Raw genomic sequence first — 22,103 nt, 5'->3', positions numbered from 1 at the left:
CTTCTAATTTGGTACCACCACGCACCAAATAACATAGTATCAAGGGTATGTCGACTTTCATGGTGAAGTCTATGAACTATGAGAGATTGTAAATAAAATTTTATGAGAAATCCGGGAAGCTGATGAGGGTAGAGCAGAGATAGTAGAAGTGGAATTTGGAGCAGTATAGAGAAGAGAGAGTTTCCCAGGTTGAGCAGGGAACTGGAAACCCCAATAATAATCATATGACCCTTAGGGTTTGTTTAGCTTATCCTAGACAGAACTGGGTAGCAAACATCTTTGAGATTGGCGACAAGTGTGCCTCATTGCACCTTTCTCTTAATTGGTATGGGCCAATCACTCTATCTGTCTGTGTCATGTATATTTTCCTATTAGCATTATTTCAATCTGACTTTTCCATAGAAATCATACAATTCATTACAACATCACCTTCATCTTTGCCCATAAAAGCATTCATTATGCTTTGGTTCCTACAATCAGGTATTTTTTGAAACCTTTTGTTTTTCTAATATGTCGAATAATCATATTATATTTAATCCTGATGGATGACAAAAATAACCTTTTCTGTCCCATATTTAGGACCCTACTAATATTGTTTTGTGTTAGTACTAGCTTGAAAATTTTCAGGCCAACCCATGATGATTAGATCCACTCTAATTAATGACCTATCTTAGTTTTCCAGATAATGTATATCTTTGATACAATCACCAGAAAGGCTCTCTTCCATAATTGTCTCACCAACATATGATCTACTTCAGACGTCCCATCCAGATTTTTTGAATCTTTGACAGCGAGATCGAACATATTGATGTATAATCAGATTGTGGTAACATTGCCGATTATTATTATAAGAATAATAATAATCAATTACCCAAGTATAGCGACTCTTCGTCTTCTCTTCTGCAAGCAAGACATTTATGAGTGAGACGCTCATTAAAATTTTCACCTATGGTGACTACACTCTCATATTCTCCAAACAACCATAGAGTTATTTTGTGGATCCATGTGAGAGTACATGGGCTTAAAATTCTACATAATATGCTTATATACTAGTAGGCATCTTCTCCTCTTCCATGATTTCATTTTTTAGGTCATGGGAAAAATATTATTTTGACGTTGATTTGTTCAATCAAACTCCCCATTTTAAAATTATTGTCCTTCTACATTTTCCAACAATAGGCGTAAATTACAAATTATTTAAAGTATGATTTTTAAGTATTTTTCCCCTGAAAGTGTGTTTCATATGACATTTACTTGGAGAGTAAGAATACACACGAAATAATATCAAAGAATGTTGAAGCCACTTATTTATCAGTGGGTGCTCTAAATTGTTTTTTCCAAAAAAGGATGAGAAGAAGAGTAGTCACTATAAACTTTGATCGCAAGAGCCCATTATGAGGAGATAATAAAGAAGTTGCCAAAGGAAATGTGAGCCAGAACAATCTTTTTCCATACAAGCAGAAGTTTCAAAACATAATAAGCTTATTTTTTTCATTTTCTTATTAATTTTATACAAGATTTTAGTCATATATGATGGTGCAAGAAGATCGAAATGAAAGAAACTAAATAAGTCAATATTCTTGGCATAACTTCACAGGCTAATTCAAAGTTCATGAGTTTTTCCAGGTGTGAACGATAAAGGGAAAGATAACTTGAAATGAAGAACATTTATGTATCTACAAGCACATTTATTGAGGCCCATTAGAAACTGTTGACCCAAGGAGGATATCCTTCTAGAAGTTGACAAGATCTGTAGAGAAGTACCTAGAGACCCACAAAATCCTTTGACATATTTTTCTATGACAAAATCCTCTGACTGAATCCTCCAACAGATAATTATCTCATAGAATCCTCTAAGACATTATTCTTTTGCCAGAATCTTCAGAATTTCTCTGCCACAGATTTTCAAAGGCCCTATAATCTATAGAATATCTCTGTTGAGGCCTGTCAGGCTCCTGAAGTTCTGTTTTAGCTTGTCAGAGTTGTTTTTCTCAATGTTTTGAGTTGTCTCTTCATCGGTACTGCCAACTTTTTTTGGCCTATATAATTTCCCCTTGTACCTTTGAAGGATGCTTATTTAATTATTTTATTTTTTTGAAACTCCTATGTCTCCCCTCTAAGTTTTCTCTTTGATAGAGAGTGTTTCAATTCTTGTGGACTCAAGTACAACCCTTGATGTAAAACGAATCAACGGAGCCATCGACTTGGTTTACGTCACACGGTCGTTGATAGATATCCAAGGTAAATGAAATGGTTAACTAGGAGATACAACGTTGGTACTCAGAAAACCGCCGACCAGATCGATAGAAGCAACATAAATACACGAAGGGGTATAGGATGGATGGCTCCCAATGACTCGACTGATCTGCTGGAATACAGACAAAGAAGGGTAGGCAATCACTGCCTGAAAGGCATCCCAACCTTCGTCGATGACGAATTTAATCCAACACCAATAAAATGGATAAATCCCTACTCTCATTCAATTGTGATGGATAATCCTAATAAACTAATCGACGGAGGAACGCTGAAATTGGTACTGATGAACATAATTAAGCTGTAAATTTTTAAAGGGGTTTAGGGGAAGATTGGAAGTGACCTGATTTGGAGGCGTCGTTGTTGAGGAAGCCCTTGGAAAGAAGTAGTAGAATTCACATTGTTGAGGCAGATACAGTAGACTGGCAGGCTCAAGATGATGGGAGTCCTTCACAGTTATGCAGCTAGGAGGAATCAATCAATTCGATCCCTTAATTCCCACAATTAGTCATCGTTCACAGGCCAGCCCTCCAACATGCAGGAAACTGTTCCAACACGCTTATCAGAACAAATATAGATGCCTCAGAATAACCAACACGTCCTTTATAGAGGACAAACAAAGCACCTATTCAGGCAGAATCCAAACAGTTTCATTCACCCGATTGTCAGGAAAAGGGCAAGCTCCAACATTGGAGAGATTGGTCCCCACGAATTTGAATGGTAACGGCAATCATCATGTTCAATCAAAGAACTATCCAAGTTCACGATCAAGTAAATATTATTCTCGCTCGATAATCTACGATCAGTGCTGTTCGGGCAAATTCACAGAGAGGGGAGTTCGGACGGAACAACCAGCGATCGGGGGCAAGAATCCACCGCAAGTGACAGCACTCCGAGTGAGGGACACAAGATTTCACACTGAAATTAGATGAATGTCGATAATACTTCCCCGGGCAAGGATGAAACTTTGATTTGGGCATTACCTAATAATGCAGAGGAGATTCTCCACTCGGGGGGAAGACAATCGCTCATGGTAAACTTGGGAATACGTCCTGGCGGTTATTCGGAGTTATTCATCGATTCAACAAGAGCCACAATGCCCAATTCTCAGAGTATTTCCACCGTTATCAAATTTTGACCAAAATTGATGACACCACCAGGTGCCGTTGATGAGCAATCCTGGCGTTGTGAAGGACGGCCATGAAAAGGTCAGGATGGGAGAAGAACAGAGACCAATCGTTCCTTATTGACGAGTGGAGGACTTCAACCCTTCTTCCACCGTTGAGTCTTCGTCCAACGTTCTCAATCACTAGGGTGCAATGTAGAAGAAGGAACACACAGAGGAATCTTGTTTCACGAACGATCTGATGGAATTCTGGCGATGACAAACTCTTCTTTCACTGTTTTCTTTGCCTATAACCGTCTCTCGAGACAGATCTGAGATGGAACCCAGCACTAGAAGAGAAAGAAAACAAACAAGACCAATAACCCGAATTTTTGACCTTTCAAAATGACAAATCTGTCTCTACATTAAGGCATACCCCCCTTTATATAGGAGGATGCTTTACTGGGTCATTAGGGGAATGGTCCAAGTGAGAGACCTTCCCCTAATGGGGAAAGTAAAACAATTACATCAGAAATAAAACAAGGCCTAGACAGGAGGCCCCTTTAAAAGTCCATACAAATAAAGAAATGTGTAAAATAAACTGCATAATTTACCCATTTGATCGTCAAGCTGTGTACTTGAAAGTGGAGTTCTTCACGCTGGCTTGGGCATCACGTCGCGGTTGATGGTGGGCTTGACTAGGGGTTTCTCGATGGTTCTCCATCATCCCCCATTCAGAACCAAGGGTTGGAGAAAAGCTGCTTCAAGTAGAGAAAAACTTGTGGATTCAAGTTCTATTCCTACATTGCTTGTGTACTAAGGCTACATCAAATATGAGGAACAAAATATAAGGAGAAGAAATATACATTCCCCTTTATTACTGGATACATAGATAGAGACATGATGTAGATGGATATTGCAAGTGACATGACTAGATAGTGGGAGCTATTTTTTGGGCTCATGAAACAGAGAGACAATGAGTTTTCGGGGGCTCTTGATAATGAGCCTTTGTATCAGTTATGAAATAACTCATAAAGGGAGATTATTTTTTCACTTCTCTACTAACATTCTATTTTTGGATGAGGAAAAACTCTAAGATAAGTGCCTAAGAAATATGTTTTGGAGGAGGGACATGGAGGATCAAGTGTAGGTGCTGTTGAACAAGACGTGGATATCCAAACCTTGTAATACTCAAATTTATAGATTCATCTAAGAAGACACTGAAAAAGATGAAAATATATAAGTGGTTCAAGATACACGATCATACAGTTCACCCCTTGCACGTCCATGTATTTTATCTCACATTGTGATTTTTCATTTGTAAGGGTCAGAATTTGGTGATTTAATTTTTATAATTATTTAAATAGTTTAGTATGTAGATTAATAACAATTTTTTTAATGTAGTGAAAGATAGATAATATAAGTAAACGAAACTTTCATTTTTATCCATGTTTAGGGAGTAACTCACTCTTGTATGTTGTGTCTGGGTACTCTAGTTCCCACTCTCTACTTACCATTCAAGAGTTCGGCTCCAATGGGCCCAAACTTGTAGATTTATTTTACACACCCTGAATTTCCTACAGAGGTTTAATAAGGTTCACCATACACTTGCTCACAATTCCTTAGCATTGATGGAATTTGTGGTTGTGAGATCAAGTTCATCTTCAAGTTACTACTCTGACTTTCATTTATTGTTCTTCACAGTAGGCTTCAACTTCTCCTCCTCCTCTCAAGACTCCACAATTTATAGTTTGTTATCTTCATGAAGCTTTGTCTTCTATGAATCATGAAGTAAGTTAAATCAGTGTCAATACTCCAAGCTATGCCTTATTCATTAATGTAAGTGTTGGAACTATATGAGGCCTGAAAGCCAATAAAAAATTTCACATACTTTTCAGAATTCATTGATATTATATTTTCATTATAGTCCACATGCAATGGTTGTTACAGAAGTCTATAAATACATGAAATGAAAAAGTGAATTATCTTTCAATCATAGAGTAGATATCACTATGCTTTAGACATATAGTATAAATATTTTATTCAAAGGATATGTGAGAAGGATATCAGAATATCCTGATATAAGATCACTATATAGTACGACTCATATGATGATTATGCCTGATCTTATATACACTAGTGTGGAGACGCTAAGGACAGATAGTGGTTTCACTTTAGCAAAAAGAGAACATTCAATTGATCTTTATGAAGCCATGAATGGTGTTATACCTAACATCAATCAGGTTGATTCATGTAATAGTCATGTTGTTGGGTTCGATGCCTTGGTTCGGCCATGGAAAACAAGTTCCATGTATGCAGAACTGTGTCAATTGGTTCACAATTGATCTTTAAAACATAACATTGAAATTACCTTTTTGGGGAACTTATTCTACCCTTGACATGCTCACTTTGAGATTTTTCCAAAGCCGTTCACGCGTCCGGCTCTAGAAGTATCCACACGATCACTCAGTGCTTAGATCTCCACCTCTTCTTGTTCAACACTCCTTGGAGACTCTCTCCTTGTTGAAGTAGACAATGAAGAAAGGAGGGGCTCTCAAATCAGGCTTGCATGGGTGCTTAACATGAGACCCCTTTCCCTCTTTATATTTCACTTAAAGTTTTTTTCAAAAGCCCTACAAAGTAAAATATATCCACTAATGCCCTTATGACCTTGTGCGTGTGACCCTTTAGGCCCATGTATCATTCTAGTAAATAACTTTAATGGCCCAATAACATTTTTTGACCAACCATATTAATTAACTATATCAACATATAGATTAATTAAATAAGGATTGATTTAACCCAATCGATAGGTTGAGTTTCTAGCTTGTGGGGTGCCAAGCTACACCTCATGTGTTAGAAGATGTTGAGTAGTTTCGAACTCTCTCATCGAACCTTTTCCGTCATTGGTTATCGTATATGTATAATCCATCATCCGCGTGAGACTCTTGAACGACTCAGGGTATGGTTTATCGTCAAAACCTAATCCGTCATTTGATTAGTGCTGATGCGTAACAGGGATCATTGGAGAACGCCTTCTCCAATATCTCCACTATCCTGGCCAGGGATTTTTCTGCATCGTCTTCCTCGAGCCAATCTCCTCTTATACCAAGGGCGGATGATCCCATCTTGACCACTCAATCATCTACGTAAGCTTCTAACTACATCCAATCTATAACTTATTTGAATCCCATGATTAGAGGCTTGTAAGTCATAGTCTAAATGTAGTCGTCCACTCACAAGATGTCCTTGGTGTATCAAGTCAGTGGATTACTTATACAATCGTGACTTGAATCAACCTGATTGACGATTAGGTATAATACCATTCAGGGATTAGTTCAGATCAATTCAGTGAACTCTTTCTCCAAAGAGCACCAACTATCTGTCCTTAGTGTCGCCACACTAATAGCTACAAGATCAGCTATACTTATCGTATAAGTAGGATCAGTTAGTGCTATTCTATCTCAATAATTCAATGTCTGTCTCGACTATCCATCGAATAGGAATATTTAGAATACATGTTTAAAGACTAGTGATCACTGCATTATGATCTCATCATAATTCACTTTGTCATTGCAGGTTTTCATGGATTTCATTATAATCATCACACAGAATAATAATGAACGCACATATTTTATTCAATGAACTTAAAGAAATATGGTAGTGTGATTGGCTTGACAACCACATAATATCCATCATGCGTAAGTGGTCCTCAGACCTGAGACACCAGAGACGCCTTGTGAATGGATGTGTGTGTTTTTACTATGACCTATGAGTCCCTAAATACGATAATATAGTTTTAAGGTCATCCATATAGTAAGTCATTGGGGGGGGCGTCTATTGTAGTTATTACATATATAGTAGCAAATGATGATAAAGGTTCCATGATACAATTCCAGAGCACTAAGATGATATCCACAACTCTAAAGATTGAGTGCATGCATCTAGAGGGGGGGGGGTATATGAACATTTTGAAGATACTCATTCAAGGAAAAAATAAATTTAGGATTTGATCCATGGAAAGATGCAAAGGTGACGTGGTCTACGTTTTGGATTTTAAAATCCCTTTTATTCTGCAAAATAATCAAGTTCAGATTGAGTTGATCCAGGCTACAATTCCCAAGAGTATGATAAAAGTTGAAATCAAGAATAAATAAAGTTGGTTAAGTCTGTGTTTCACTTGATCAATGCCACAGTTCCCAATCAACATGTAGATTAGTTTTGAGCAACAAATAGTGTAACAATCATGTAATTCATTGAAATATATTCTCAAGTTCAGAAACACGATACCTACTATCACAGTATATTGAGATGTTCATGTGATCAAATTTCAAAGCCGAAAATGCAGTATTTTCTTACCATATATATTTCTTATCACTAATTTTCAAATATTTTATTACCATCTACGTTATCAGATTTCCCAAATCTTAAATTATTAATGACCATCTATTTGATTCAGTTTCCACAAAAAAAGAAAATATGGTTCATATTATTTTCATTGGTCACAACCATCTCCTTTATTTAGTACACGGTTCCCACACATTACTGGATTCCACCCCTATGCTACCATGCTCCACCACCAAAGGTCTAAAAATAAATACCCCTATAGTTGAATTATATATATTATTGTGTCAGGGAGGATTTATTGAGAGATTTAGGGTAAGACATAGAGAGTTTGGCCAACAACCGTCTTCATAGACTTGTCAACAAGATAAAAGTGACTTCTTACCAAGTGTCCCCAATAGGGCACTTCAATAAGACAAAGAAAGACAGAATTGTACAGAATGTATATAAAAATATAGATAAAATGATAGATTATATTGATTTTTTGGGCAAAAAACACAGTGCTGGGTACGACCAACCCCTAGGGTTGTTTCGGTAGACTGATCCAGCCGTGCCCTGGATGCCACCCAGGGAGTTTTTATTGATTAGATATTATCAATTAAACAAATAATATTGATTTGGAGTAGCACCTGCTATCCATGCCAGTGGCTGTGGGAATATCATGGGTTGAAGGTGGTGATAGAGGGAAAGGTTTTACAGAGAGAGAAATACCATTACAAAAAAAATCATTGCTACCCTTTTACAAAATTTTAGTTGATTCCCAACTAGAGATGTTTCCACATCTCTTTCACTCTTATGGGATGCTAGATGGAACATGAAAAAAAATGCTAGGGATGGATGGCAATAGGACAAATGACATGATACCATTGGTCCCATCCCATTTCACATCCTAAATTTAATTAATATATCCATCCATCTATTTACAGGACATATTTAATCCTAATTCCAAGGTGTAAAGAGGGGATACAACCAAGTTGCCGGGGATTGGCGTCCCTTGGAGTCAATTTGACGAAGGCAAAAATCAGGTGTAATTTTGTCTTTGTTATTATTTCCACCTTGATCAAATAAAAATTTTAATTTGTAAAATTACTCAGGAATGTATAGTTGTGAGTAAGGTCATCTCCACAAGGATTGGCTCTTAAATTCAAAGTTAGCTAATGAGTAGGAGAGCAAATAAACACCGCTAGGTGTTTGTTGTAATGTTTAAGAGAGAACAAGAAATAATTTAACAGTGATTTATAAAGGAAGTCCTCTCTAACGATTTTATTTTAACCTCAAATTTACATATTTTTAGTAGAGTTATATTAGTGATTTTAGAAATTTTTTGAAGAATTTTGAGAAGTCGTTTGGTAGGAGAATTTTGATATTCAAATATTGCACATAAGCTGTTCGATAAAATGCCTAGTAGAATAAAACAGATTTATATGTATTTTTTTTAAGGAACGAGAGTGAATTTTACTGTTTTTTATCTTAAGATGCATATAGGATAGGAAGTATATCTTCCTAGATTTTATCATATATATATTTTAGATTTGTAATTGGTTTAAAAATATTAAAAATGATTTTTAAAAGATCAATTTTAGGATTTGCATGAAGGGTGTTTGTATAAATACCTTGATGGAGACTTTTGCTCGAAATCAAATCATCTCGATTTTGATTTTGAGGAGATGGATTGAGGATGACTCCTCAATCCTCAATTAATATTACACTATACTACTAACTAGAAAAATTGAATTACTTACCCGATTCTGCAGCAGCTCGGGGTCGCCGACAACTCCTGATCTTGTTCCGGCGGCATCGTCCTTTAGGTAAATCTTCATCTCCTTCTTCCAGTCTTCTCCCTCGCTAATCCGTCTTCAGATCATGACTCTGTCACCACCCTTGACCAGAGACTGAGGAGAAACGAGAAGAAGACGGAGGACCTTCCCCTCCGTCGTTTTTATTTCAAAAGGTTAATTCAGAGTTTCCGCGGCCAAAGATTGTTTTTTCGGCAACTTACATAAATTTTATAGGTCAGGAACAATTCAAAGACCTTCCTGACTGATTTGGGATCTTTCTGCCACGGTCTCCGGCAACGAATCGGCAGAAATCCGCCTTCTTGTTTCCAGAGTGATGTCTCTGGCAATGGAGACGGCAGCGGAAGGAGGAAATCGGTCGAGTTTGTTCTAGACCGTCCGATCCTCTATAAGATGGTTCAACGGTTACGATTAAATGTAGCCATGGACCCTCTTAAGCTCCGGTGGACCCTGCTTAGACAGCTCGGCCACGTCAGCCTCAGTTGTCTACCTGCCTGCTTTTGATTTATCTACGTCGGTGCTCGTGATTTGCTGTCGCCTGAAAATAAAAAAAAAATAGAAAAAAAGATTAAAAATTGATTTTGACCGTTTGATCTTCAAAAGGAAGATCGACAGTCAAGATTATATCGTTATTTTAATAAAAGCCCAAACGGATACGGGCTTCGGGCCGGGTTGGCTAGAAGCCTGATTTGGTTTTGTGTCTATTTTTCTCAAGGTTGCGGCCCTTCTATGTATATTATGGCCTGATCACACTCTTGCCCTTCTATGGCCCAGCCCAATCCTCTGAAAAGTGATGTGTTATAACAATCCCATATTGCTTGTTTTAGAAAAAGCACAGAGTATATACATTTCGAGATTCATATCCATATAAATCGAAATAACGTGACTTACCTTGGGCACGGGATGCTGTTACCTTGGGCCACTTTGAGTAGCCGGCTTCGGCTGCGCTTGCGGCTGTAGCATTGGCTGTGACTGCGAGTGGCACCTGCGGTGCAGCCATGACTGCACGCCTCGGCGTCTCCTCGGGAGCCCCTCATATTTATTTATTATCTTTCTTTTATTATTTTTTAAATTTTTTTTCTACTTAATCAACAAATTTCATAATTTTTTTTAACAATGCAAAAACTCGTTAAAAATATGACATTTTACATAATGGATGAATAATTGCATAAAAATGTATCTTCATTTCATTATATGACTTCATAAACCCTTAAAAAATGTTGATTTGCAAACATGATTTATGATACATCAAGGGGATACAACCAAGTCGCTGTAACAAGCTTATCATAGGTTGACACTAACAATACAAAGTCCCATAGATAATTACAACCCATTGTCACTTCAATGAAGGGACAGAGAAATACAATGGAAAATAGGAATTGACATAGAGAGAGGGGAAGCCCTGGTAAACAGAAAGTCACAACTGATTCTTTTGCTTTTTTGGCAATATATATATTGGTCGATACGTAATATTGCGCTGCATCTTAAGTAAATTACTTAATTTTATCATGATTTTCCATGGAGGGGGCTTTTGTTACAGAATCTAGGGATGCCGGATACTGTGAAATGATATTCAATCAAGAGAAATGGATATACTGGAAGAGAGATATAGATATGATGAGAGAGGAGTCAATGAGAGAGACAATCAATGCAAGAGAGCGAGTCAATGGAAGGGTCAATTAGAGAGAGAGTCAATGAAAGAGCCAACGGTTAGACCGAGTCAACAGAAGAGTCAATGGATAGAGAGTGTCAATGGAAGAACCTATGGATAGAGATAGTCAATGGAAGAGTTTGGTGCAGAAACCGGATGGCAATGGCGGGGTTGGGTTAATGCAAAGCCCATCGGCAAAGGTGTCGATAAGCTGTCCAGCAAGGCTTGCTGGGTCATCAGCCATAGCATTGATGAAGGCACTCACCACCCTCCTCTCCTTTGTGCTTGCCTTCAAGCTCAACCATGTCAGAAACTTCACCCTCCAACTCGTCTCCACCTGCCCTTCCCTCTCCAACCTCCTTATCGTCTTCACACAGTGCTCGTAATCTCCCTCCAGCTCTAACCCTAACCCTCTCTCCCCTTTCTTCTTCTTCCTCTTCATCCCCTTCCTTTTTGACGAGCTCCCTGGTTCTTCTTCAAGTGTCCGGTTCAAATCCAGCTTCACTTTTTTGTGACTCCCTTGAACAGAACCTTCTTCTTCATCATCATCACCATCATCATCATCATCGTCATCGTCATCCTCATCTCCCATGTCTGCGATCTGTGGCAAAGAATTCCATGACTCGCCGCTCCTTGACTTGAACCAGAACTCATCTGCAAATGATCACCATTGACTAGAGGAGCAAGAGGGCACCTCAGAAATTAGAAATTCAGAGATCACTCACCCTGGGTAGCTGGGGAAGAAGACGAAGAGGATGAGACCATGGCGAGGGCGGCGGTGCAGAGGCTGTGGACTTCTCTGGCAGAGGAGAGCCCATGGACCTCGCTGGCTCGTAGCGCCTCCGGAAGGCTTTCAAGGTTCCCAACCTCTGCCTCGAGCTCCCTTGCCGCCATCTCCACTGCATCCCAAAGGTCTTTGAGCCTGTTTTCAATGGCCATGATCCTCCTGCTCAGAGAAATTCTGTAACAGAGAGCCCCCACTCTCCGTGCGCTCCTCGCCACCGATAACTGCTCCCTCAAGCTCCTGCCAGAACAATCAATCAGCACCAAGAACAGCACAAAAAACAATGAACAGATAAAGAATTCACCCCAACAAGTTGACTCTGCCATGGAAGAACTCTGGATGATTGAGGACGCACTCCAAATGGTAAGAAGTTTCGCCACGGAGATGATCAAATTTGGAGGCCAACCAGAGGCTTGGGTCCTTGTTCTCGTCAAATTTTCCACAGAGATGGCAAGAACACCTCCTGCAGAAGCTCTCTTCTCCTCTCATGGCAGCTCTGCAACCAGGATTCCGGCAGAATTTACCTTTGTCGGCCAATTCCCAGGCAAGAATCTTCTCCAGGGGAAGGCGGCCAGGGTTAGGGTTCTTCCGGCGCCGATTTGATGGAGTTGGTTCTTCCTCAACAGACTTAACCGAAGAATTCATCACCATGGGCGACTTCTTCCCTTCCATCTTCTTCTTCTTTTTCTTTTTCTTCTTCTTCTTATCCTTGTTCTTCTTTACTCCGGCGATGGCGGTCAAGAGACTGTCGATGATGTTGAACTTGGTCAGGCCTGTGAACTTTTTCTGGTTGCCCATTTCCAGGCAGAGGAGCTCCAGAAGATCACGACGGCTCCACGACTGAAGCAGTTCCGGCGCGGCGGCGGCGGCCTGCTGATGAATCTCCCGTACAAGACTCCGCCTTTCTTCCACGCTCATCTCCCCGAGTTTCAGTGGATTCACTCCCAATCCTGGATAATTCCAAATCAAACTTTGTTGCTCCAAAGATCACGAATTTACGATTACGAAAGTGAATGATCCAGGACAGACGATTTCGAAGCCGAAAATGTGAAAAACCTAGCGAATTTGAGATCGAAACAAGGTCTGGGGACGAAGAATTTACCAGCCGGCGGAGCATCCGAGGGCTCTGATACCATCTTCTTCTCTAATATCATTCCAGAAGCAGCTCCGGAACCTCGATTTCCAAATCTACCCGGCAAATCTGCGACTCCGACGGGAAAAAAGACGATTCAAACAGCATTCGAAGGATCAATCACGAGCATTGAGGATAGAATCCGGAAGTGAACAAGATATAATCTGATGAAAAAAAACCCAGATCCGAAAGAGGAGAGCGAGAAGAATTGGAAGAAGGCGGTTCCTTACCCTTGAATTTCGCCGAGGCACGTCGCCATCTCGTATTCTACGGAGGGAAGACGATCACTCCGCCACCTTCCTCTACGCCCAAGTCGACCTTTGAACCTTGACCCATGAAAAATTCAAATATAACTTCTCTTACGATGACGATAACGATGACGATAACAATGACGATGACGATGACGGTTGGACGAAATATTAACATTATTATTATTTGGCTGCATCCCCTTTCATTATTTTTTTCTTGAATATTCTGTCCTGATACTTCAGAGTAGATTATGATCTTAATCTTAAGCTTGAGCACCCATTTCATGACCATGGTTGTACTTGACTTCAAGGTAGTAAAATCGGAATAACTATCTTGTAATTGCGAATCACCGCCGTCTTTGGTATTATTATGTAAACATGCAGCCTTGACCTTACCACTTGTGGCTAGGGTTTGCCATTTTGGACCGGGGACCGGTCAGACTGAAGTATGACTGTCTGTCTGCCAGTTTATGATGGATCGATGGTCATAACTAGGACCAGACCAGGACTGCCAAACCCTCCCTGTGACAAATACACAAAGGTCAGATCCCACGTGGGTTAGAGTGGTCTTTGGAGAACAAAAAGTAACAACTGAATGACAAGGAGACCTTGAAATATCAATTTGAGAAAAAACGGGGTGCCTAAGGAAGAATGGTTACTTCTGATTAAAATCAATCGCTACGTGCCTTACTTTGGTTCTGAAAGAACTCTAATCGGAACCAGTTCTAAAGTCATTGCTTCACATGAGTGCGCATGACCCAAAATTTAGGGATGTGGGATGAGGGTGAAAGCCCTCCATAACCGCCCAATCATCCCATCTTGAATTATCATTCACTTTAGATATTAATAATACAAGCTACCACATAATTTGGTATATTTAGAGAAGAGCCATTACTTTGCATTATCTTTTCCAGAACTCTCATTGCTTGTATCAGTCAAGTTGACAAAGTTTACGTGAGTCAGCTTGAACCCAGAGTGTGAATCTTAAGTGTGGGTGCTCTCACTCTAACAGGCGGCGCACCAATTGGGGACCAGTGAGAATCATAAAATAATACCATCTACATCATTTCCTGTTTCTTAAGATTTACTGTGAACTGCCGAATTTGTGTCATTCTGTATCAACCCTCCATTGCATACATCATCATAAGTTGTCTGAGGCCACATGTTCCCCCATGTGATCATTAGACCTTGACATAGGCCCAGCTTAATGGGCCATGTAGAAATTTTGTTATCTTTCAAATAATATCTGATAAAATTGGGCCTCATGGGGAAATCAAAATTGATTATCTTAAATTATTCTTCCTTAATTGCGATACATACCACTTATTCTGTTTTAATTTTTGCAAACCCCGTATTGATTAATGATAACATAATAAATATGCCTATAATTATATGAAATTTATATAAATTTAATCATTCAAAATCACATTTTTCATGCTATTATCCAGATTATTTTAATATTTCAGAATTTCACATAAATAACCCTTTATGCACATTTTGGGCATTTTAAACTAGCTCTGCTTGACTTCTATGTCAAGAAGTTTTTATTACTGCTGAATATTTTTAAGTATAATATGTGAACTATCTAATTGGGTAGTGATCAACGGACTATAGCAGCCCTTGTGATTTTAGAGCTATTTATTTGGGCTATTGAGCCAAATAAAAACATCTTTAGTTTTGGACTTTAAAGAAGCATCTAGAGAGGTGTGGGATATGTCCTGGATCCCTCCCTTGTGATGAGGAGAAAAAAATTCAAATGGAGCTCCAAAAATTCAAATTTAACCAATGGAAAGAGAGTAAGAAGTTGAGATGAGAGAAAAAAGGAAAATTGAGAAGGGCATTTAGATCATGACCTATGATATCTTCCTCTATCTCCCTAACTCATTCTAGACATGCTCTAGCAGTGGCTTGCCAGCAAAGCACGTCCATCCAGGATTCTGGTTGTTCAACCACGTTGAATTAAGTATTTTGAAGTGGTATTCCTTTTATTCATCCTTTTCTTGCATAGCAACATGCCTGACCCTGACAAAATATAAGAGTCCAAGTTTAAGAAGAGATATTGGGGTCTCAAGACATGACCATCAATACTATAAGAACTTCGATTTAAGTTTCATTATCCCCATCAATTTCCCCTACTTAACGTTTGTTTTACATTAATTTTTCTTTCTATCCACCCATTTTACACCATTTCTCTTTCTATTTTTCATAACAAACCTAAAATTCTCTAGTTTATTCACCTAAACTTTCATAAAAAGTTTCAGTCATTTACAGTTCCAATGTTGCATCCCATTTTATCTCTATTCAAATCCCCTTCAAAATTTACTCAGTTTAGGGTACCCCGAACTGTTATGTTGTATAGACAAGGCCCAATTTGGTCACTCTGCATTGTCTCTTTGACCAGGGGATCTTTTTGACCTGGGATCCATTCCTACACCGAAATATGATATATATATAGATAAATTTTAACATTAAAAACTAAAAAATACATAAAATCATATTTATTATTTTTATTTAATTTAGCATTGAAATGAATTCTAAACAAATTGAGAACAGCATTTTCTATCATTTGTAGTGGGTTTTATTTAAATGTAACTCTATGAAAATTTATAAAAATACAAAATATATATTTCTTATTTTTAAATAAAATAAATTTAGGATAATATATGTTAAATATTTTAACATTTTCTTAGCTTTCTTTCCGGACATAGATTATCTAAGTTCCCAAAAAAGGTCCTAAAAATATTTTTTTTTGACTTGTGGGCTTATTTATTTAAATTTTATTTGTACAAATTTTTTGAAATTAGATGTGTGTCCTTGTGGATCAACTCCTTAGTCTATTATTTATAGCATGAAAGGAGGAATTATTATGAATATTGTTTCTTAAGTTTAATTTAAAACAATGTTATAAACCCATAAAGTTGAACTTATCAATTACTTCAGTATAAGTAGAACTAGCTTGCCCCAAGATCCTGGTTTTAAGAAAAGCAACATAAATATTACCTTAATTTGTTTCATCACCCTAATAGTGCCAAAAAATACATTCTTATGTTATCTATTGACGATGTAGTGAGAAAAAACAAATTAGGGTGATGAAACTCAAGCGCATGTCTGAAAATTAAGGTCACCATATTCCTTGCCATGAATTAATGCCTGTAATCAACACCAAACATCTATTACTCTAGAGAGATGACTGTGTAGATAAAAAGATATCAACAAGAGAAAAATAGCAAGCTAGAGAGGTGAAAACTAACGGTGTCGGTGTTCATGAGGGATAAAAGGGATGTTGTAGTGCAATATTTTAATGCATAAAGAAACAAATGAAGTGATAATATTTTAAGAAAACCTAGACTAGAAGCTCATCTAGTACACATGTAAACTCAAATCTATACACGTGTAAATATTGTCATTAATAAAGGTTGTTGAGGAAACAGATTTTGTTCAAGTCAAATATAATAAAACGTTTTGATCCATTTGGTGTCCCTGATCATAATAACAGACTAGATTTAGTTGATCACATTTCCCTGGTCTTGTTCAGCCTAAAAGGTCAATCTATTCGATCTGCCCAACAAAGGATCCCTTGCGGATCATATTCAACACATAGATTCAACTTATGACCTGTGAGCCAATCATAGAGACTCAATATTTTTCAAATTATTTAATAACCCTATATTCACTATTATTCTCTTAAAGTGTCATTAATTCACTCTAAATGCACATAATGATCACCAGATTATAGTGAGATTGTACCATGACGATTGTTTAACTACGAAGGTGTATCCTAACTATTCCTTTCCTAATAATATTCAAGAAGGATATCAAAATATCCATAAAAATATAAAATCTACTGTTATGTCCCATGTGATGCAGATGGTTGATATTGTAACCATTTATGTTGAGACACTAAGGGGTAGTGCATGCTGTTTTGGTAGAGATTTCATTAAATTGATTTGTATGGATCATTGGATGGTATAGTATCTAAATGTTGACGAGGTTGGTTTTTGTCACAACTGTGTAATGGTCTTAAAACTCATAAACCAAGAAATATTTTGGTAAAAGAGTGCATTATCCCTATGACTCATAAACAGTTTTTGCTCATGCATAGTAATATGTTCATCAAGGAGACAATTTGGTCAAATGTGTGATTATATGCACTAATGAAAAAAAAAGAGTCTGGAAAGATAATGCACTCAACTCATTGTCAATGAAGTAAGGTGTTTTTTAAATTATATCTCATTTTATTAGTCCCAACTAGATAGGCAATTAGTGTTTGACACTTAAGCATGCCGGAAATCCTTTAGAGTATTGAGGAGCTTGGAATTAGAGTTTATATGGGAAACTATTTTTAATATAAAATTATACTGGGTTTTTGGATAAATCCACCCATCGGGTCTTATCCCTATATTTATGTTAGAAGCTCCAAACAAAATGTATATTCATAAATAGGGAACGAAGGATCCAATCTTTGCTTTTTGATATAATACTATTTAAAGTTGATCCATATGTCTTCTGGGCTGAATTTTTTTTTCTGAAATTGAATTTTAAATAGGCAAGTATTTGGTCCAAATTCTGCACTAGTGGGCCTTGAAGTGAAGAACTAGGGGTGTTAAGATAAAATTAGGGCAAGTTTGATCACAATTTTATGTTAGGAAAAAAGGTTTAACACGTATTACAGGGGCTATGGGCATTCAGTCTTCATTAATGCCATTTAAATCAACAATGTAGTTGGAAAGTTACGTATCTTATCATTTCAAAGAAATGTGAAATGTAAGGGATATGGGTGAGAGTGTAGAGAGGTATCAAACTAAACCTCTAGAGATGAAGAGTGGCTTGGCATTGCACCAGTCATTGAATTGGTCCAGTGCTACATGAAATACTGAATTAAAACCCTGGATTTCTTGATAGACCAAAAATTAACTTTAAGAAACCATTGATGAGATTTATTCACAAAAATATAATTTTTTGTTACAAAAAATGAGAAAGGGTCAAATCTATGAACACTATGCATTAAAAATTGAATTACATTAAATTTATTATGACTTCATAATTTTAGGAACTTAATTAAAATAAATTATTAAAAAATTATGAAGTCATATTTAACATAATTTGAGGGAATTATATATGTTAATGGTAAATTGTATGTATTCATTGAAGTGTAAATGAATACAAAATGATATTATTGGTGCTTGGGTGGGCTGACAATTTTTTGGGAGTAGTGCCATGGAAATGGCAGACACTACTGTATAGTGCACAAGTGTGGATCAACTAGTTGACCTGCTCGCAAGCTTAGGGGCTTCATTTGTGGATTTAGGAATTCTTCAATATATTTTTTTACATAGCTAACCCTGGAAAATGCGGGCCGTAGATAGGTAGTGCGGGCATCTCATGGGAAAGTTGTGGGTCCTTTCTGCTGCAGCTGGTGGCCATAAATAGCGGATTAAATCATGGAGTGTTTTGGACATACCTTTTTCTACATATACAATTTTCTACCTTTTTCTACACATACAATTTCTTACAGAATACGTGAGAATATTAGGGTTAAAAGGATGGATAATTACATGAAGCTCTCAATCAATGTATCTAATGGGATCTCTATGCTTTTCTTATCACTAAATTTTAGCCTCTCTGAAAATTTATATCCCTTACTAATTTACAACAGTAGTTGGGATCAAAGTATGGATGAGAATCACGAATGAGAGAAAGGGCTTAAAATAGAGGTTTCTTGCCCAATGATTTGATTGATTAAATTTAAAGTCCTGGATTGCTGATTTAACAGGGAAAACGACTTCTAGATCCACAATATTCCTTATCTATGAAACATGCCTCCATTTGACTTGTTTTCTAAAGGTGATTGATTTGTGCCTTAACTACTCTTTTTTGTGCATTCCGCCTCATTTTCGGGTCCAGGTCATGGCATGGGTTTCCTCTTTTGTCCCAGGTGACTTAGGTTTCTCCTTTTCTACTATTTGACTCCATAAGTTTGCCTCAGTTCTTGCATTCAAATAAATACAATAACACATGAGAAAATAACTACTTGAAATCAATGGAGCCAAGTGGGCTTAGTCTCAAGACATCAAGTTATTCAAACATAATACAAATTAAGCCTTAAATAGTTATTTAATTAAATTACATGTTTTTTCAAGAGTAATGTGTGTACTAAGTAAAATTTTAGTGAATAAATATGGAATTATAGGAGAATTATTCATTCATCTATTTGATATTATAAATACCCCTCAAATTTATACTCCATGCATCACCACCTTCGGGGGACACGAGCTTGCTATGGGAGCCCGCAACCTTCTCTGGGAGCTGCACTAGTATCACCTTTCTATATTTTTCTTTTTTTTTGCATCTTGGATGTGGACGAGTAGGGTTTAGGTGTATTTGGGACATTTATGCTGGCTCCGCACCTATAAATGCTTATAAACATTTCATTTAACATAGAAAACCTCCCTGGGTGGCGTCCAAGGCACAACTAGATTACTGTACTGGCACAACCCTTGGGTTTGGCGTACTCGGCACCGTGTTTTTGCCAATTCCTTTCTATTATAAAAAATCTCTACTGAGATTATGTTTAGAATTTATTTTGGTGGGTGCACATGATAAAGTATAAAATAGAATTTTGAAATTTCATTTTTGGAAAAAAATATTTATTATAATTCGTTAGCATGCATGAAGTGGTGAAGGGTCATGTTTATAGAGACAAGCTATTAAAAAAAATGAATTTTATTATAATAAAATTATATATATTTAGGAGTTTTGTACTTTGGATTATTTATACTTGTCTAATAATGAAATAAAATAAAAACGTGATCAACCTAATTAATAATAATACAAATAAAATATTTATGATGAATAATGTTCATAAGTTTTATTTTATTTATATGGATCTTTTGGATTTTTTAGGGCAAGAAATAATAAAAAATTCATGTGCCCTACAGTTTTGAGTGGCGGTGGGGGCTGGTTCCAGTAAGTACGATTTTTTGGTTTTAGTTTAGACTTTGCCAAAAATATTCATCAAGATTTTCTAGTTGAATACTCTATAATCTTACAGAGCTTATTTTGATTGTAAGACAATTGGAAACATATCATATTTTTGAATAAACTTTTCTAATATTTTTTAATGTTAAATGTATATGATACTTTTATAGCTGGTGATTGTGATGTGAGTTGCTGCAATAATCACTAATTTCATCTGGTTTTGTAGTACGATATAATTTGACTATTTTTGCACTGAATCAAGCACCCTTTGAAAAATAAGGAGAGGTATTTTCTAATATTTTTAATATTAAATTTATATCTTACTTTTATAGTAGTAGATTGTGATGTGAGTTGCTGAGATGGTCACTCATGTCATCTAGTTTTGTAGTAGGCTAAAATTTGACTATGTTTGGACTGAAGCAAGCATCCTTTGAAAAAGAAGATGAGGTGCTGAATTTTGCATGCACCAGAAGACAAAGGATGTGAGCCTACTGCTATTTTTCTACCTTTAAAGCCCACTAAACCACAAGTAGGGACAGATGATGGAGTAATCCTCGTTTTCAAGGGGTAAATGGCAGAAATTTTATTTTTTCTAAAGAGAGAAATGCTATATATAGAGGGCCTAGACAGAAATACTATATAGAGGGGTCTAGAGAGAGAAATACTATATGTCGAGGCATCTAGAGAGAAAAATGACATATTATATGGAAACAACGGGATCAAAATGAGGAGATAAAGATAAAAAATGAAAAAATGCTGAAGGAAATGATGGGAATGGAACTTAGAGAAACAACTGGTTATATTTTTTTGACTAAAATTTAGGAATATTAACTAAAGATTGGGTTGAAGGTTTAGGTAGAGAAATGTTTGATTCTAGAGAGAAAATGATGTCACAATGAAGATAGAGATAGAAAAGGTAAAAAAATGGTGAAGGAGGCGATGTGTATCAAGGGGAAATGGGTGAAAAATAAAAGGAACTTTGGATCTAAGTTCCTCAAAGTTAAATATTCTCTCCTGAGCTATACATGCATTCTCTTGAGCCCTAAAAGAACTCACAAACCTCTTTGTCACTGAGATTAGGTTCCAAGATGGTGTTCTTTGTTTTTCTTTGTCTTCTCAAGATGAACAGATTTGCATCACTGAAATTTCAATATTAGACCTGAAGAAGGAATGGAATCAAGAAAAACAATGTATTAAGACTTTGAAATATGTATTATGATATAATTCAAAAATAAGGTACAAAGAAGGGGAGGACAAGTTTCAATAGAGGAGCTGAAATGTTCTCAAACCTTGGATCAAGTTGTAACGAATTAGGGGCCTAATATGTCTTGAAATCATGCTTTAATCATTCCACATTTATCCTCTAATACGAAAGTAGCTTCTAAATTCAAATTGTGTAGTTAGTTCTACAAATCACAGTTCCTTTTGACTTAGTCTCTAAAGAGGATTAAGTGGGCCAATTTATCCTCATCTATGAATAGTGGACCTCCTATTATGATCCAAGTGAGGGCTTAGGTTTCTCTTTATCTCTCATTTGCATCGATAACTTATATTTTATTTATCTAAATCATGTATTTTAATAAAAATCCAAGAAAATAATAATAATTCATTTGGTTGAATAGATTAAGATGGGGCAATTCTTTAAAATCAATAAATTCAATAAACTATGTATTTTTCAACCACAAATAATGCATACTACGTGTGTGATAACATGATAAATGCATGGGTATTTACATACATTTTATATTATTTTGGTATAATTAATTTAGAATTTATTATGTTATTATTTGAATTGACTATATACATGCATTA

At 36.7% G+C, this 22,103-nt stretch overlaps 1 protein-coding gene and 3 long non-coding RNA genes across 8 annotated transcripts; 1 reads left to right on the top strand and 3 right to left on the bottom strand.

Annotated features, from left to right (window-relative positions):
* Positions 1-599: 599 nt before the first annotated feature.
* Positions 600-3,759, bottom strand: LOC144709290 (uncharacterized). Of its 2 annotated transcripts, none has more exons than XR_013582993.1 (3): positions 3,237-3,759; positions 2,597-3,171; positions 600-900 (listed from the first exon to the last, which is right to left on the bottom strand). It is a non-coding gene; the product is annotated as an uncharacterized LOC144709290 (long non-coding RNA). The 2 variants fall into 2 exon arrangements; XR_013582994.1 differs by lacking the exon at positions 600-900 and having other exon boundaries at positions 1,318-2,798; positions 2,879-3,171.
* Positions 3,760-4,003: 244 nt separating this feature from the next.
* Positions 4,004-9,839, bottom strand: LOC144709583 (uncharacterized). 2 transcript variants are annotated; one of them, XR_013583069.1, is made up of 3 exons: positions 9,702-9,839; positions 9,445-9,594; positions 4,004-4,116 (listed from the first exon to the last, which is right to left on the bottom strand). It is a non-coding gene; the product is annotated as an uncharacterized LOC144709583 (long non-coding RNA). The 2 variants fall into 2 exon arrangements; XR_013583068.1 differs by lacking the exon at positions 4,004-4,116 and having other exon boundaries at positions 9,288-9,594.
* On the top strand, positions 8,723-10,025 carry LOC144709582 (uncharacterized). 2 transcript variants are annotated; one of them, XR_013583067.1, is made up of 3 exons: positions 9,354-9,510; positions 9,592-9,653; positions 9,715-10,025. It is a non-coding gene; the product is annotated as an uncharacterized LOC144709582 (long non-coding RNA). The 2 variants fall into 2 exon arrangements; XR_013583066.1 differs by having other exon boundaries at positions 8,723-9,510; positions 9,592-10,025.
* Positions 10,026-10,753: 728 nt separating this feature from the next.
* LOC144709580 (VIN3-like protein 2) lies at positions 10,754-13,383 on the bottom strand. Of its 2 annotated transcripts, none has more exons than XM_078583156.1 (5): positions 13,296-13,383; positions 13,036-13,134; positions 12,238-12,883; positions 11,875-12,173; positions 10,754-11,803 (listed from the first exon to the last, which is right to left on the bottom strand). In XM_078583156.1, exons 2-5 carry the CDS (start codon positions 13,085-13,087, stop codon positions 11,277-11,279), a joined length of 1,524 nt encoding a protein of 507 aa, XP_078439282.1. In that variant the 5' UTR covers positions 13,088-13,134; positions 13,296-13,383; the 3' UTR covers positions 10,754-11,276. The 2 variants fall into 2 exon arrangements, with proteins under 2 accessions (XP_078439282.1, XP_078439283.1); XM_078583157.1 differs by having other exon boundaries at positions 11,504-11,823.
* Positions 13,384-22,103: the final 8,720 nt, after the last annotated feature.

The sequence above is a fragment of the Wolffia australiana genome, chromosome 11 (assembly GCF_029677425.1).
Source record: "Wolffia australiana isolate 7733 chromosome 11, ASM2967742v1".
In the NCBI taxonomy this organism is placed as follows: domain Eukaryota; kingdom Viridiplantae; phylum Streptophyta; class Magnoliopsida; order Alismatales; family Araceae; genus Wolffia; species Wolffia australiana.
The sequence above is the reverse complement of the archived record's forward strand: the minus strand, read 5'-3'. Positions and strand labels throughout refer to the sequence as shown.

What these genes read in the sequence shown, in the direction of transcription:
- LOC144709580 (XM_078583156.1), bottom strand. Translation starts at nt 13,087, where the DNA reads ATGATATTAGAGAAGAAGATGGTATCAGAGCCCTCGGATGCTCCGCCG. An exon ending in CTCGGATGCTCCGCCGGCTG is followed by an intron (nt 12,884 to 13,035) that starts GTAAATTCTTCG and finishes GGAATTATCCAG; the next exon opens with GATTGGGAGTGAATCCACTG. An exon ending in TTCTTCCCCAGCTACCCAGG is followed by an intron (nt 11,804 to 11,874) that starts GTGAGTGATCTC and finishes GATCATTTGCAG; the next exon opens with ATGAGTTCTGGTTCAAGTCA.